The following is a 17617-nucleotide window of genomic DNA, read 5'->3' on the forward strand; positions in this document are numbered from 1 at the left end:
ATTCCAGCTGAGAAAACAGGACAGCCCAGAGGGGTACTTCCTCTCTACTCTACGCCCCCAAAAATCTGCCAGCTGCAGATGTAGGCTGGTGGGGAGTGTGTGTGTGCGCCTATTTTGCTTGTGGTGTGTAAGCGGTTACACAATTCAGAGAAACGCAATAAAAGTTTAGAGAAAACCTAAAGTCTCATCTGATGGAAAAACAAGTCCATGTAATGTACCTTGGGGTTGAGGTCAAAGAAGCTGTGGTATTTAAACCGCAGGAGGAGCACCTCGTTCTCCTTGACATCCTGCTCCATCAGAGACCTAGACGAGTCCAGCCACCTTCACACACACACACACACACACACACGAGAAATAAAACACACCATACTTGACAGAACAGTGACTGTCACACTTCTGAAAGAAAGTTCCACAAACAGAATGACCTCAGTTTTAATGAAGTTGTGAAACAGGGGCCAGTTGCACTGCAGCAGACAAGACTAGTGCTAGATTTATTATTAGGGCGACTCACCCCTGGTTGATCTTGGCCTTGTCCAGGAGGGACTGGGACTTGTAGAGTTTAGCCAGGATATCGGGCGAGGATATTGGCTGGCTGACAGCAAGGATGCTGGGATTGCCCTCAGAAAGAGGGCTATCTCCGAACCAGGCGGTGGTGGGGGACAGGGGGCTGCCGTCTCTGGAGTCATAAGTGGGGGTCATGGTCTTACTGTACAAGCCTGGACTGGAGTAGATGCTTCCTGCAAACCAAACACATTTGTACCCTGGGTTAGACTGAGGAATGTTGGGCTCAATTCCATTTCAGTTGGAGAGTGATTGAAATTCCAATTAAATTTTTATTTTCAATTCTTAGATTGGAATTTCAATTCACTTCCTAAATTGAAATTGATCATCCCAATTCTGTAAGTGACATCCACCAAGACAAAGACACATATCACAAGTACCATACCTGCAAAACACTGAATATGATAAAACAGTCACAATACAGTCCCCTGCAACAGAAGGTACTGAACGTGTGAGTGTAGCGCAAAGCACAAGTGCCTCCAAAAAAAAGTGAACATTGTTCCACAACACACACTTGCAGCCGGTGGTTGGTAGCACCACCAATCTAACAGGTGCTTGATACCCTGCCAATGCTGTTGATGCGCTTTATCATGCACATGGTTCATACGATCATGATCACATGGTCCACAACCTGAGAGGTGCACAGAGCAAACTATACAGCACAACCAGCAACATATGAGAGGGGCAGTGGAGGGTGTTACATGAAAGTGTTAAAGCTAGCATCTCTCTGATTTGTTTGTGTTCCATTTAGGGGAAACCGGTGGATGTGCGTTTGGATGGAGAGATTGGGCTCCCTTAGCTGGAGAAGTGCTCATGTATAAAGAGTTGTGTGTATGAAAAAATAGAGTTCTATTCAGATTTAAGCCATTGATAATTGACCTAAGACATAAATAACCAATGTGAAACCATGACACTTCCTGTTGGCTAGCCTGTAGTAACAGCCCACACACTGACCAAGCCCCGTTGGCCTGAAAAATCAGGCAGGCCAACCCACTAACCACAATCTCAACAAGAAATGGCCTGTGTGTGTCTAATACAGTCAAAGTAATGAGAACAGCAAGGGTTTCTAGAAGGCTCTAAAGGTTGACTCATAAATGCAGGGAGGGAGGCAAGGGAGGTCAGCTGGAGCGCTGCTCTCCCATACGGTCACAGGAGGAATCCCAAACATCTAGGGAAAAACTGATAAGAGTATATACTGTCAGGCCAAAGTGGTTACTCCCAGACGTTGACTTTCAGTGGGACAGTGCAAATGGGCTGGAGAGCACCAACTATGTTAACATTTCCTAATCCTTCAACCCCCTTCACAGGGGACTGCTAAGGTCTGGAGGGGTAGACCACCTAGCGCTTTGTCACCATATGAAAGTGTCTGTTTCTACACATGGCTTCTGTATGGATTTGGGATGGGGTTGGTCCATTTGAAATTGGGTGAATGTATTGTTGTGGACATACCATTCTTCTTCTAACCACTTAATCATTTTATTTCACTCTTCCTGGTACCTGCTGAGCAAACCGTGACCAAATTCATAGCAAAACAAACACATAGTGAGCAAAGCTGGTTTTAGTGAGCTTGGTTCTGTTGGAGTGAGGCAAAGCCTATCTTGTAACCAGAGTCAGCTGATTTCCTCAGTCAGGTGACAAGGGCAGCAGCTGGCTTCCTATGGATACAGCCTTGTCAGGTGACCAGACCATCACTCCAGCTGAGGGGTGAGGGGGGTAAGGGAAACGGGCGGCCGTGAGGAAGGGGAGAAAGCAGACAGAAGACCTTACCTTTGACCGGCCCAATGTAAATGATCTCAGAGGCTGGAGTGGGAAAAGAGAAAAGGAGGAAGGGAAGAAAAGCAGAGGAAAAGGAACAAAAACAAGAGGACAGATTAAAAGAGATATTAAAACAAGAGATATTTAAAAGAGGAAAAAGGAAGAAAAAGTAGAGAGTAGGAGGTACTGGCACTGCCAGTATGCCAATCTAACCAGCCCTATATTAGATCCCGTTGCCCCCTCAGCAGAGGAGAAAGGAACGTGGTATGGCAAACCATGGACAGTTCCTATCAAATTTCCAATTGAAAAGCCAGGCAGGGCAGGGTGTTCGTTGGAATGACCCAGTGCTACATAACACACCTACTGAAATTAAAGTCCTGGACATAACTTTACATGATGAGAATATTGTAGAGCTGATCATCTGAGGAGCAGCAAGCATGCTCTTAGTCCTAGTTCTGTGTCATAGTCAACTGTTAGCAATATGGATAGTAACAACATTCATGTTTCTGTTAATGGAATGTGTGGGGGGTCTGGGATTTTCCAGTGACACCATAGACATGTGGGTGGAGATGGGTTGTGGTTTTAGAGTCAGAACTGACTCGTTCTAAACACGATCTGGATCAACCCAAAACATCCTGCTTGGTCAAGGGTGAACTTCTGAAGTCAAATCTTGCCAACTGATCTTGACCGCAGTATTGCCCATTCACCCGGTTTCCTCGGTGGTCCAGTGAGTGTGTTGGGAAGGAGATAAGGAGTTATCAGGTCAAGGTCAGAGGCAACAGAGGGCCTCCTTCAGTATGGGTGGAATGGGCAGGACTGTAGGGAGAGGCAGTGGCTGAGCACCATACAGATAGCATCAAGTGTAAGGAAGAGGCTGTGTGTGTGTGTGCGTGTGTGTGTATATATATTGCATCGTTGGCCTGGGCCTTGTGATTCCCATCAGGCGGCCACAGCCCTTCCCAGAGGGGAAGCAACACAACAGTCAGAAATTAACTCCCAGCAGCTCGGCCATGAAACACTGCACATTAAACATTTACTCATTCCTACCATCTGAGCTGGGGGAGGTGTGTGTGCACGTTTTTCTGAAAGTCTTTTTCATCCTAAAGCAATTTTGACTCTTTGCATAGAGTTTTGGCTCGGCCAAATTCATTTTAGAAACCCCTGGCGAACTACTAACATTGATATCCTATTGATCTGGTCCTTCTGTAGCTCAGTTGGTAGAGCATGGCGCTTGTAACGCCAGGGTAGTGGGTTCGATCCCCGGGACCACCCATACGTAGAATGTATGCACACATGACTGTAAGTCGCTTTGGATAAAAGCGTCTGCTAAATGGCATATATTATTATTATTATATTATTATCTGTGTGGTGATATTTGGGGCAATACCAGTCACACACACACACGTTCAAAAGAATGGGGTCACATAGAAATGTCCTTGTTTTTGAAATAAAACCACATTTTTTGTCCATTAAAATAACATCAAATTTATCAGAAACACAATGCATTGCCAAGAAAATGAAGATCTCATACAACGCTGTGTACTACTCCCTTCACCGAACAGTGCAAACTGGCTCTAAGCAGAATAGAAAGAGGAATGGCAGACCCCGGTGTACAACTGAGCAAGAGGACAAGATAATGTGCTTGTCCTCTTGCTAGTTTGTGTCTAGTTTGAGAAACTGGCAGCTTCATTAAATAGTACCTGCAAAACACCAGTCTCAACGTCAACAGTGAAGAGGCGACTCCAGAATGCTGGCCTTATAGGCATAGTTGCAAAGAAAGAATACATCTCTCAGACTGGCCAATAAAAAAATAAAAACATTTAGATGGGCAAAATAACAGACACTGGACATAGGAACTCTGCCAAGAACACCAGCATCCCGGAGACACCTCTTCACATTAGCCACTCCTCTTTCTATTCTGATTAGAGCCAGTTTGCACTGTTCTGTGAAGGGATTAGTTCACAGCGTTGTACGAGATCTTCAGTTTCTTGGCATATTCTCGCATGGAATAGCCTTCATTTCTCAGAACAAGAATAGACGGATGAGTTTCAGAAGAAAGTGCTTTGTTTCTGGCCATTTTGAGCCTGTAATCGATCCCACAAATGCTGATGCTCCAGATACTCAACGAGTCTAAAGAAGGCCAGTTTAATTGCTTCTTCAAATCAGAACTACAGTTTTCAGCTGTGCTAACATAATTGCAAAAGGGCTTTCTAATGATCAATTATCATTTTAAAATGATCAACTTGAATTAGCTAACAACGTGCCATTGGAACACAGGAGTGATGGTTGCTGATAATGGCCCTCTGTACACCTATGTTGATATTCCATTAAAAAATATAAAGTTTTAAAAGGCCGTTTCCAGCTACAACAGTCATTTACAACATTAATGAATCTGATCAATTTGATATTATATTAAATACACAAAAAAAAACATTTCTAAGTGACCCCAAACTTTTGAACAGCAGTGTATATACAGTTGAAGTCGGAAGTATACATACACATAAACCAAATAGATTTAAACTCAGTTTCACAATTCTTGACATTTAACCAAAGTAAAAATTCCCTGTCTTAGGTCAGTTAGGATCACCACATTTTAAGAATGTGAAATGTCAGAATAATAGTAGAGAGAATGAAAGTAAAGCGAGAATTAAGAGAATTAAAGCAACATCAAGACATCAGTCAGGAAGTTGCTGCTTGGTCGTGAATGGGTTTTCCAAGTGGACAATGACCCCAAGCATACTTCCAAAGTTGTGGCAAAATGGCTTTAGGACAACAAAGTCAAGGTATTGGAGTGGCCATCACAAAGCCCTGACCTCAATCCTATAGAAAATTTGTGGGCAGAAATGAAAAAGTGTGAGCAAGCAAGGAGGCCTACAAACCTGACTCAGTTACAGCTCTGTCAGAAGGAATGGGCCAAAATTCACCCAACTTATTGTAGGAAGCTTGTGTAAGGCTACTTAAAATGTTTGACCCAAGTTAAACAATTTAAAGGCAATGTTACCAAATACTAATTTAGTGTATGTAAACTTCTGACCCACTGGGAATGTGATGAAAGAAATAAAAGCTGAAATAAATCCCTCTACTATTATTCTGACATTTCACTTTCTTAAAATAAAGTGGTGATCCTAACTGACCTAAGACAAGCCATTTTTACTAGGATTAAATGTCAGGAACTGTGAAAAACTGAGTTTAAAATGTTTTTTGGCCAAGGTGTATGTAAACTTCCGACTTCAACTGTATAATATAAATAAAAGGTGTAACTCAAGGAATTCGGGAAACTCTGCTTTCATTCTAATACGCAGAAAAAAGTAAGACTATTTCACAGGATCCCCCTGGAGTCAAATGGCAATCCACAAGCATTGAATGGACATAAAGAATTGGAGAGAGAGCCAAGAGTCAGAGGTTGTTGGCTTAATGTCCCTTCCCCCCCCCCTTCACTTTTTACCCCCTCTCCTGCCACTCTCACCCCTTTATGTCCCCTTTTCTCATCCCCTCCTGGAGCCTACAGGCTGTGTATGCATGTTTGGGATGGTGGGCCAAGTAGATACAGGGGCAGGGCTGGGACAATGAGGCCCATTCACACTGCCTTAGCATTATCAACGCTGGCTAACACTGTAAAGATACCACAGCACAGCACCATGTTCCTCCTCCTTCCTCACATCACTGCAGCAAATTCACTGACAAGGCTAGCAGGCGGGAGGAGGAGTGGCCACGTGTAGCTATTGCTCTGCAGCCTGGTTTGAGTTTAAAATGGCAGGCTGACCAACTATGCAAGGAATCCCAACCATTCACTCCCTCCCTGCCAAGGAGTAAGGAACCCAGAGTCTGCAAATCATACCCGTACTCCTCAAACTCAGTCTTATTTAGGCAGATACAAAAATATATATATATTTTTTTTCATTTTTGTTGTCGACTGTTTTTAAAACCCTATGGGTGGTTATAGGTAAGCAGGATAGATACTCCAAGAAAGACAAAGGATGCTATTCAACTGGTTATTGGACTGTGAAGACGTGATTCCATCGTGTACATTCCAGGAGTGGAAGTGAATTCTCCAGATTTACAGACCTTTCATGGTAGTATAATGAAAGGATTTTCCTCCAATCAAGGTAAGGTCCCTGGTACAGTTGCATCCCTTATATTATTAATTTATATCAGAGCAGCACATGAGAGCCACAGAACCAGGCCTGTGTTAAAGACATAGATTAGCCCAGCTGCAAACCGCTAACAGGGATAGTGTTTAGACAGTATCCACAGGCTAGAAAGCATATGCTAACTGGGTTAGCATCCATAGGCCCAGCCAGTAGGATACTATGGAGTAGAAGGCTGTTGGAGATGGGGTTCAGGGTAGGCATTGTGTGTTTGAGGTAAATGAGTGAAACTTACTACCTGATCCAGGGGTGAGCAGTGGCCCCTCCAGCTCCAGAGCCGCCTCCTCAGCCTCCTCCAGCTTTTTCTTCTTCTTCTTGGGGTCGCGGGGCTTACGCAGCAGAGATGCCTCCTCTGGATGACGGATGTCTAGAGAGGGAGACACCGAGAGAGAAAGAGAGACGAGTTACAAGAAATCCAAAACAGTGTCCCGGTGCTTCAAGTCTGACACCTACAGGCTCCAGAACAGCTTATCCCCATGCCATAAGACTGATAAATACCTAACAACATGACTACAGACAGTTGAGCCCTGTATTTTAATTCTTATGTCTCGATGCACACTCAAAGGGCCCTACACACTTACGCACACTGACACCAACACAGTAAAATTGCTCACACACACACACAATATGCAGATACATGTATGCTGACTCTATATACACACACACACACACACACACACACACACACACACACACACACACATCATATACGTTGCTGCTACTCTGTTTATCATATATCCTGATGCCTAGTCACCATACCCCTATACATACAGTGCATTTGAAAGGTAAGACCCCTTAACTTGTTCCACATTTTGTTACAGAAATACCTTATTTATATACGTATTCAGACCCTTTGCTATGAGACTTGAAATTGAGCTCAGGTACATCCTGTTTACATTGGTCATACCTGATGTGATGGTGTGTCACTGCCCTGGTTTACAGATACCAGGTAGGAGTCTTTCAACTCCAGGCCTCACATGAACCACACCGTTGACTAAGAATTAGAATAGGAGGTAGGCAAACCCAGCACAAAGACGACATGAGAAAGACAGAACGAGAGCGAGTTGGAGAGAATCAGAGAGAGCTGTGCACAAGGGGAGGACTCCAACACCCCCCTAACCTTCCCCAAACAAGAGGGGTGGGGATGTATAGTGGACTAACTGCACACGTACATAGAGCTGGCACAATTAACAAATAATTATGTAACCGACAATTATGGATGAAGACCATCATGAACATAAAATAGCAGTTAAATGAATAATAAATAATTTGGGGGGTTTTGAGTTTGTTCCACATGAACCTGACTGAAGACTGGATAGCCGGGCATTCGTGCGGTTGAGTCGGTTTCCTCGGTAACGGACTCTTTACAAGGTGATGAAACGTTGTTAATCCTTGCTGAAAGGTTAGTGCTATACGGTATTCGTGGTACATCTCTAAAAACCTACCCATTTTAAATTGCAACTTCAAATGGGGTAACGTCAGAGTTGTGAGGTCCCAATAATCCCAGATAGCATGGACCCTTGCTGAAACAAACGTGTTAAAGCAAACAAGTATTTGGTTGCCTAGGCAACGCCCCCCTCCCTGCAGCAGCAGCACATGCAGTCAGGAGGAGAAAATGTGCGTCATAAAAAAATGTAACAATTAAAAGATTTAGAATTTTTTTTTTCATTTCACTGACCAATAACAGTCCGTGACCGTCACAGCCCTACACGAACACACACGAAATACGCTGCAGTGGGAAGTGCAGCAGCTCCTCTGATATCACACAAAGTCAGTGTTTAGCAGCAGTCACTAAATAATGAGCTGTTTGGATTAACAAATATGTCATAACACCATAGACTCTCGCCTGGCACTTCTTCACGACATACTGGATGAGAGACTAGCTGAGAGGCAACAGATGGCATAAACAACTACATATCAGATCTTGTGTATCTGTACATGCGTGTGTATATCAAAAGACTAGCTGAGAAGTAAACAGTCACATTGCAGTTCACAGTTTGAGGGTGCGTGTGTGTGTGTGTGTGTGTGTGTGTGTGTGTGTGTGTGTGTGTGTGTGTGTGTGTGTGTGTGTGTGTGATTAAACTATGCTGGGAGCTCTGTTTAAAGTCTACTCTGACAGGCGCAGATACAGCAGACCTGATATAATGAGTAAAACAGAGCTGCATACTCCTCTCTCCGTGTTGGCTGAGGAGGCCAGGGAACCATCACTCAACATTCATCTCCAGCGTTCAGGACATTTTTGGGACGGCACTGAGGAGCTGGCTGAATCTGCCAGAATGCATCTGGAAAAGATAGATGTGCACTGTCTAGATTCTAAAAGCACAGCTGGGGTAAATGGCTGTGCTGTCTTTTGTCTATGCTTCTACTCTCATTTAAGAGATGGCGGTTGTGACTTAGGAATTTAACTGTCATTTTATCCTATATTTGCTTGTTTTAAACCTCACTCCCTATTTTCCATTGCTGGGAAGGAACATGTATGTGTGGGATAGAGGGAGAGTAGTTTGTTTAGTTAGTGTTACTGTAGCAAAAAGCACTAAGAACAAACCAGACTGTAGCCCACTCTCCCCCTCTCTCTATAGCCTTTCCTCTCCCCCTCTATAGCCTTTCCTCTCCCCCTCTCTCTATAGCCTTTCCTCTCCCTCTCTCTCTCTATAGCCTTTCCTCTCTCTCTCTATAGCCTTTCCTCTCCCCCTCTCTCTATAGCCTTTCCTCTCCCCCTCTCTCTATAGCCTTTCCTCTCCCCCTCTCTCTATAGCCTTTCCTCTCCCTCTCTCTCTCTATAGCCTTTCCTCTCCCTCTCTCTCTCTATAGCCTTTCCTCTCCCCCTCTCTATAGCCTTTCCTCTCCCCCTCTCTATAGCCTTTCCTCTCCCCCTCTCTATAGCCTTTCCTCTCCCCCTCTCTATAGCCTTTCCTCTCCCCCTCTCTATAGCCTTTCCTCTCCCCCTCTCTATAGCCTTTCCTCTCCCCCTCTCTATAGCCTTTCCTCCCACTCACTCTCCCCCTCTCTCTATAGCCTTTCCTCCCTCCTTCTTCCGCATTGCAGCACAAGCCCTGTGCCCTTATACAGCCATTTGAGTGCAGACGGGCTACCTAGCCTTAGCACTGCTGAGCACAGGGGAGTGAGTCAACAAGTGTGTCAACGGGAATTGCACCAAAGCTTCAAGTTCTGTTACCCACATAACTGTTTGGTATTGGAAATGGCTATGATTGCTATGTTTGACCCCAGCACCTGCAAGAGATGGGCTGAACAAAGATTTGACAGAGCCCTTCCTTTCATCAGTCACATGAAAGGAGGAGAGGAATGCAGGCCCCAGATGCAGCCTGCCAATACTGAGAAGGAGGAGAGGAGAGAGGGAGAGGCAGAAAGAGGTTAGGGGGCAGGACAAAGTGATAATGCCATACCAACCAGAGCTCTGCAGGTGGTGCTGAAGCTGACATAAGACACTGAACTACGGTCAGTTTTGCATTATATGCACTAATATGACTTGGGGTAGTTGAGCTGATCCTAGATCTGTGGCTAAGGACAACTTCTACCCAGAGCCAAGCAGAATGGGGTACCAGAGCAAGGCTGCAAAGCTCAAGAAGTGGTTCAAAAACATGACGCTCACAAAATAAGAAACATCTATCTTAAATCAAATCCTTTTGACAATATCCAGGGTGCCAGCTCAGCAGTAGAGTAGTAAGTATAGATGACTCATCGATATGGGAGTGAGACCCACCACACAGAACCATTTACATTTTGGCAGACACTTATCCAGAGCGACATAAGATGACTTTTGCATTATGACTAGGGACAGGAGCTTTTGTGGATGGACAAACTAACATACAATGTTTATAGATTGATATTCAAGCTCGTGTGTTCATTTTGGGTAGAAATAAAACTGAGGTCAAACCACACATTTGATCAACATCCAGGCCTTGACACTTTGGACAGTGAACCAGGCCACGGTGTGATGGTCCACCAATGAACTGGACCGCAGTAAACTGTTGATAGAACGCTGGTCAACTACACCAGAGGACAGAGCCTGGGAACTGACCTTACACCTCTCCTTCTATCCCTTAATTGATCTTCTATACATCTCCATCCATCCCCATCAGTTCCTCGCTCCCGCCCTTTATGCAGCTTGCCCATCGGCCCTGCAGTGGGCCTACCTACAACAGTGACAGACTCTCAGCAGCAGTCTCTATAGAACCAGGCAAAGCCAGCGCTGAGCAGTGTGGAGAGGCTAAGTGAAGCAGGCCAGCCAACGCCGAGCAGAGTGGAGAGGCTAAGTGAAGCAGGCCAGCCAACGCTGAGCAGAGTGAAGAGGCTAAGTGAAGCAGGCCAGCCAGCTCTGAGCAGAGTGAAGAGGCTAAGTGAAGCAGGCCTTCCAATGCTGAGCAGAGTGAAGAGGCTAAGTGAAGCAGGCCTTCCAATGCTGAGCAGAGTGAAGAGGCTAAGTGAAGCAGCAGGACTGACAAACATTAACTGCTCCTCTAGACCGTCCCATTGGTCAGAACAGACTGCTCCTCTAGACCGCCCCATTGGTCAGAACCTGGTAGAGACTAAGGCCTACCTCTAACACCTCAGGCTGCCAGGTCAGGTCCCATAGTCAGTTATGTACAAGTCAGATGTGATGGCCAACATTTCCTGGCGGTCTTCCTTGGTGGAATGGAAGAGGCTTCAGCTTGCTGTGAGTGCTTGAAGATCCTATAACAATCACGCTCTCGGTGTGCAACACCTCCACTGTAAACTAAATCAGCACGAGGGAAACAAATACCTTATCGAAGAGAACAGAATGTAACCAAACATTTAGACCAGAACCAGGGAGTGTCTTTCCTCTTATATCAAGAGGTCACAAGCTATAATAATAGTGCATCAACCTGATTCATTTAACAAACCACCAGTAGGCTAAAGAAGTCCCCTTCCCTACACCCGTGTGTAGCGCCCATACTGGGCTTCCCTCTGCAGACAGACAGGGTGGCAGATATGCGCGCCAACATTTCTGCTGCGGACTGTGATCTCGCCGTCTCTCCTGAGGCAGACAAGCCGCACAACCGTGTCATGGTTGACACTTAGTCTGTCGCCCACTACAGATCAGTTTTACACACCTGGCCCAGGTCTGTCCTCTTGGGCAATATGGGGTAGTAGCACTACTGGCACACAATGCCAGCTTTAAAGGAATCAGGGAAAAACATTTCCTAGACTGGCTCAGAGTATGAAGGATAAACATGCTTTTTCACCATCCAAGTTATGAAATAGTCTCCCCTTCAATGACTGAGACAAGCCAAATAAACAACATTGTGCAGGACCACAGAGCTGCCAGTGACTTATTGATAGTACTAAGACAGTTAGAAAGCTGGAGCAGAGTGAAGGGGTCATTTTACTACGACGTTCTGATGAGTCTCACTGCCTGCACCATCTAGATGGACTGTGTGGGCTTGGCTGACTGGCCTCTAGCCAGCTGCTGTGGACATGGGAGAAAAGCAGCAGTGCTGTAATAATTTGATTGATCCCCCTCTGAAAATGTGTGTGTGATTCACATGGCTAGAGACTCCAGCTCTGTTACGCATCTGATAATGGGGAAAGAGAGAGGAAGGGAGCGAGAGAAGATAGAATGAGAAGTAGAGAGAGCGAAAGAAAGAATGTGTTCGGATGTTAGCAATGTGTGTTCAGATAGTGTGCTTTGTTTGTGACGTGAAAAAAAGATGGAGGGGAAGACAGACAGAACTCCCCTGTGGTGAAGGACTGAACTTGGTCTGCACCAGGAAACAGCTACTGCATGACCGAAGACAACAAAAAAATCCCCTGCCTCCAAATCAATCATTATGAGGAAAGCAAGAGAGGGGGAAACAGACAAGAGTGGGAGTCAGTCTGAATGGTCAGTGTCTTGTACAGCTGCAAGGATAATACGTCTCTATACCCACTCCCCGTCTGCAGTGTCAGCCAGTTGGAAAGGCCTCCAGTCTTCCCTTCTTGGCCCTGCTTATTCCTCATTTCATTCCCCATGCTGTGCAGCGCTCTGTCAGGCACACACACTCACAGGAAATTATTCAACTGAAAGTTCCCCAGATAATGAAAAATAAAATAGTTCCAGAAGAGGTCACCATAAGAATGATATGATTGAAAACTTCCAGAGAAAGATGCACTGCATGTACCTCCCCAGCCACCGTAGGTCATGCGCCAAGTCAGCCATGAGCAATTTGTCCTGAATTTCTCCAAAATGAAAAACAGATTTATTGTGGCAGAGGTAGTAGACTCATTCCTGATGAGGACTGTACAGCAGAGGTGGGGGGAGGGTTCTGCTACTAGCCCTTTTCATTTAGTTATTCAGCCATCTCTGAATAAGAGTCACCCAGTTGATTTATACTCTAAAAAATGTTATTTGTCCTTTCTCATTTCAAAGAAAAGGAATTCATAGAGGGCCTCTTTTTGCCTTTCTAAATCAAAAACAAGGTTTCAGTGCTACCTGGAAGAGCCAACCATAACAGTAAAACAGCCATAACTCCTTCTGAACAAAGGCCAGAAAGTTCCTGATGGAGGTTTCATATAGAAATCCTCACCTGCAGCTGCTGTCTTCATTTGAGACAGAGGGCTCTGGTAGGATCCGACATGGAGGAGTGACCGAGATCGGTGTTACAAGGTCAGGAGGGCATTAGGCTCCGATGTTTGACCTCTAACATTAGCTGACAGGGCCATAGGGCAGAGATATGGATTGAGGAAGGCTGTCTGCTGACCGCCCAGTGGTCGTCAGGGGGCAGGGCCTTGAGGGCTAAATCTAGACAGTAGTGTGTGTGTGTGTGTGTGTGTGTGTGTGTGTGTGTGTGTAGACAAAATCCATCCTTGAACGTTTGAGTCATTCAGGTGTGTTAGATTGATAAACTTTGTTTACTAAACAGGCTTCAGACAATTTTTCACAGCTGTAGTTCAAGGACAGGTCTAGCAGAGGCAAGGTGCCTGAACAGTCAGTGTCACCTCTCCTGACAGGGAGCGTTGATTGCTGATAGCTCAGGCTCTGTTTGATAAACAACAAAAAGCTAAAGGGAAACAAAGAGCAGCAGCAGACATGCCTGGCTCAATGGGAGGCGGAAACACTTCCACTAGTTTACCTAAAAATATACACAGTCAGTATTATGGCAAGGTTAGAAAGAGTACATACTGTACAGCAGGGATCATCAGCTAGATTCAGCCACGGACCGAGTATTTCTTGAGCTGATGGTTGGGGGGGTATAATTACAATCATTTGCAGACTGCAAGAGTCCCAAACAGTGGCGCAGCGGTCTAAGGCGTCACTACAGACCCGGGTTCGATCCCGGCCGCGACCGATGAGACCCATGAGGCGACGCACAACTGGCCCAGCATCGTCCGAGTTAAGGGGGGGTTTGGCCGTCTCCCACCGCGCTCTAGCGACTCCTGAACGCTGACATGGTCGCCAGGTGTACGTTGTTTCCTCTGACACATTGGTGCGGATGGATTCCGGGTTAAGCAAGCAGTGTGTCAAGAAGCAGTGCGGCTTGGCAGGTTCGTGTTTCGGACACAAGGCTCTCGACCTTCCCCTCTCCCGAGTTCGTACGGAAATTACAGCAATCACGAAATTGGGGAGAAAAAAGGGCTTAAGATTTTTTTTATTTTTTTATAAAAAAGCCCAAACAGATAAGTTTGACTAAAACATAATTTCAAACTGTATATGATTACATCTGTCTATTATGTGTGGGAATACTTGGGAACAGATTTCTTAAGTTAAAAATCACTTTCCTAGCATTTTTTAAAGTCTTATGTTCAACAATGTAAATGCAAAAAAATACACATCGTTTTGCTCAGACAACTTGGGGGGACCGCAGGCCACCAGTTGGGGAACGCTGCTGTACAGGACCATTGGTAGGATAGGGGCATTATTGAGTGTTGACTAAATGACTGGTGACTTACTGAAAGTCTTGCAGATGTCAGAGACGGCCTTAAAGACGCGGTCGGAGAAGTTGACCTTGACCTTCATGTGTTTCATGTTGGGCAGCTGCAGGCGCAGCAGCTTGTGCTGCGGGGTGAAGAGGAGCCGGGCGTCTGCCTGGATACCATACTTGTCCAGGGTCCAGTGGGTCTTCAGCAGCCACGTCTTCTTCTTCTCCCACCACAGGGCGTGGTCCGACCAGTCCTTCTTCACATCTGATGGAGGAAAGGAGAGGGTATTAGTTTGTCAGTCAGTGACCAGCACAACATTGATTTGCTTGTTGCAGTAACTAGAACAAATCCTGAGTCGAAACACTGGATGACAGTTTCATAACTACCAAAAGAGTTGAGGAACACAAACCTGTAATGTGTATGGAATTCACTGACTGGAATGACGCATGTACTGCCTACGGCCAAAATACTATATTCTTTCTAAACATATGACACAAACAGGCTTCATTATGTTCAAACTAATTGAGACAATGCAAATGAAAGGAGAGCCTTGTATGCGTGTCACTGACAGGGTGATGTGACAACACCAAATGTGTCCCTCACAGGCAGAGGGTCACGTTTATGACCAGGGGGGTGAGGTTGAGAGAGAGAGAGCTCCTGAGGTATTTAGAGAAAGAGGGGGTGGGGAACTTAGTGAGTAGGAGGGGAAGTGTTTGAGGAGAAGAGTATGAAAGAGGTCTGCGGTTTGCGTGAGGGCATTTCCATCTCAAAGGACCAATGAGCACCATCATGTCAAGTTTTTGGAGCATATCAAATTGAAAGATAAGAGCCTATGTTTTTGTGAAATGAAGCTATTTGTCATGACGTTGGCCTGGGGGTAGGTTTATGACAGTCATAAATACCTCTTTCCTCCCTCTACCTTACTGATGTTTCATTTGCAAAACCCTTGGTTAACAGAGATTCTGGGAACATCAGAAGGTGGGGGGAAATTAACCATATTCTGGTTATCCAACCAATTGAACATATGCGGTGGTACTTAATGAATATGATGTCAGTTCGGTTGTCATCGGAGACATTCTCATCAATGATAAGATGACAAACTCTACAGTGGAAAGTCTAGTTATCAGATTCACATGGAATTGTTGTTCAATTTAAATGTTTGAGTATGAAATTATTCGTGATGGGATGAAATGTGATTTTAGCTTCTAAAATGTGAGATTTGGGTTTTCATAAGATAGGGCTCTGCTCAATCAGTGGCCCAACCCTGTGAAGGGACATGGGCTATAAAACTTTTCAAACACGCCCTCCTCTCCCTTCCTATATAAGCCCTTGATGACAATATAACCTCCTGTTCCGAGGATGTGAGGATGACGGTCCGATGTCAGAATGGTTCAGATAACTACAGAACGAAGCCAACATCAGCGTGAGCTTTGGTTGCGAATGGTATGAACTTTGAACTCTTATTCACTACAGAAATGATACCTCCTAGCCGTTGAGTTAGCAACAGCTACTGCAAACGAGGTTTAGGAAGGAACAGACAGAGTATCCCATCTACCACACAACAACGTTACTACAATGTATTCAATTTACCAGCAGACATTCTTAAAAGGACATAGGACTCGGTTGAGCAACACTGCCTTCCATCTACCACTAGCCTACCTAAGCGCAGCGCATTTTCCTTTTCCAAATGGGCGGTAATTTAGAATGCATAAGATACTGTATTTACGATAGCACAGCGTTGCCCTTTGTTCTTCAGTATTCCCACTCTTTCACCCAGACCCAGCCCTTTTTTGTGTAACCAGCTGTCATAAATGTTCCGCCTACTAGGGACGTTTTCCTTCATGATGTAATTTGTAATCAAGTTATGATTTCAATATGTGTGTGTGTAATTCTGTGTGATTAGTTAGGTATTTAGTAAATAAACAATTAAACCCAATTTTGCATTGCTGATTCAACTTCGTAGCCAGGGTTCGTGCAGATAACCAAGAACTTACAACTTTCAGATGAGACTGAAGTAAAATGAAGATTAATGTTGACTGTTATTGATGTAAAATATTACTAGGTCTTTAAGAGTTTATTCGAAAGATAACAGCTCTATAAATATAGTTTTGTGGTGCCCCAACTCTAGTTAATTACATTTACATGATTAGCTCAATCAGATATCATTAATTACGGAGAAATTATTTTATAGAATAGCATGTCATATCACTTCCGGCATAGCCAAAAACACGACACAGATTTAAAAAAATAAATAAATACAATTTACCCCATCTTAAAAGCAACTGAGACTTGTTAGGATCAAGGGAAAGGTGAGCGGAGCAATGTACAGAGAGATCCTTGATGAACACCCCAGTCTGAGGTCCTGAGCAGGTTAAGGTTCATCTTCATAAGTAAATGCTTTGATTTCTGGATTAACAGATGAAAAAGGGGTCTTCGAAAACATTACCAGAAAATGCTTAAAAGGGTATCAGAAACATATCAAAACACAATGTCTACGTGTAGGCCCCTGCCAACTAATATCAACACATATATATTTAGTTTGATACATGTTTTACCTTCTGTTAGGTTTAAGAAATATTGCCTTATATATTTTGGTAACAATTACATCTAATTCCTCGCTCTCACTGAGGGAGGAAAATGAAAGTTCACAGAAGTAACAAGTAAATGGTAGACCTACCAATTAGTGATTTTACAGTTTTCAAATTTGAAGGCCTACAGTCCAGCCTCTCTCAGCCCATTGCGGACAGTCTGAGCACTGGAGGGATTGTGCGTTCCTGGTGTAAATCGGGCAGTTGTTGCCATCCTGTGCCTGTCCCACAGGTGTGATGATCGGATGTACCAATTCTGTGCAGGTGTCGTTACACGTGGTCTGCCACTGCGAGGACGATCAGTTGTCCATCCCGTCTCCCTGTCTAAGGCGTCTCACTGTACGAACATGGCAATTTACCGCCCTGGCCACATCTGCAGTCCTCATGCCTCCTTGCAGCATGCGTGAGGCACGTTCACACAGATGTGCAGAGACCCTGGGCATCGTTCTTTTGGCGTGTTTCAGAGTCAGTAGAAAGGCATCTTTAGTGTCCTAAGTTTTCATAGCTGTGACCTTAATTGCCTTCTGTCTGTAAGCGGTTAGTGTCTTACCGACCGTTCCACAGATGCATGTTCATTAATTGTTTATGGGTCATTGAACAAGAATGAGAAACGGTGTTTAAACCCTTTACAATGAAGATCTGTGAAGTTATTTGGATTTTTACAAATTATCTTTGAAAGACCGGGTC

At 44.7% G+C, this 17617-nt stretch overlaps 1 protein-coding gene across 9 annotated transcripts in view; it reads right to left on the bottom strand.

Annotated features, from left to right (window-relative positions):
- The window catches only part of LOC118368165 (fermitin family homolog 2), a 66059-nt gene that overhangs the window by 24573 nt on the left and 23869 nt on the right, over positions 1-17617 (bottom strand). For 4 of the 9 annotated variants that reach the window (XM_035752001.2, XM_035751997.2, XM_052496721.1 and 1 more), the window contains exons 3-7: positions 14373-14606; positions 6700-6831; positions 2329-2361; positions 512-737; positions 219-321 (exon numbers count right to left, since the gene is read on the bottom strand). In XM_035752001.2, coding sequence (XP_035607894.1) covers positions 219-321; positions 512-737; positions 2329-2361; positions 6700-6831; positions 14373-14606 — 728 coding nt within the window. The remainder of the gene's footprint in view (positions 1-218; positions 322-511; positions 738-2328; positions 2362-6699; positions 6832-14372; positions 14607-17617) is intronic. The other 5 variants (XM_035752004.2, XM_035752003.2, XM_052496724.1 and 2 more) reach the window with 3 other exon arrangements.

The sequence above is a fragment of the Oncorhynchus keta genome, chromosome 35 (genome assembly GCF_023373465.1).
Source record: "Oncorhynchus keta strain PuntledgeMale-10-30-2019 chromosome 35, Oket_V2, whole genome shotgun sequence".
NCBI classification, from domain to species: Eukaryota; Metazoa; Chordata; class Actinopteri; order Salmoniformes; family Salmonidae; genus Oncorhynchus; species Oncorhynchus keta.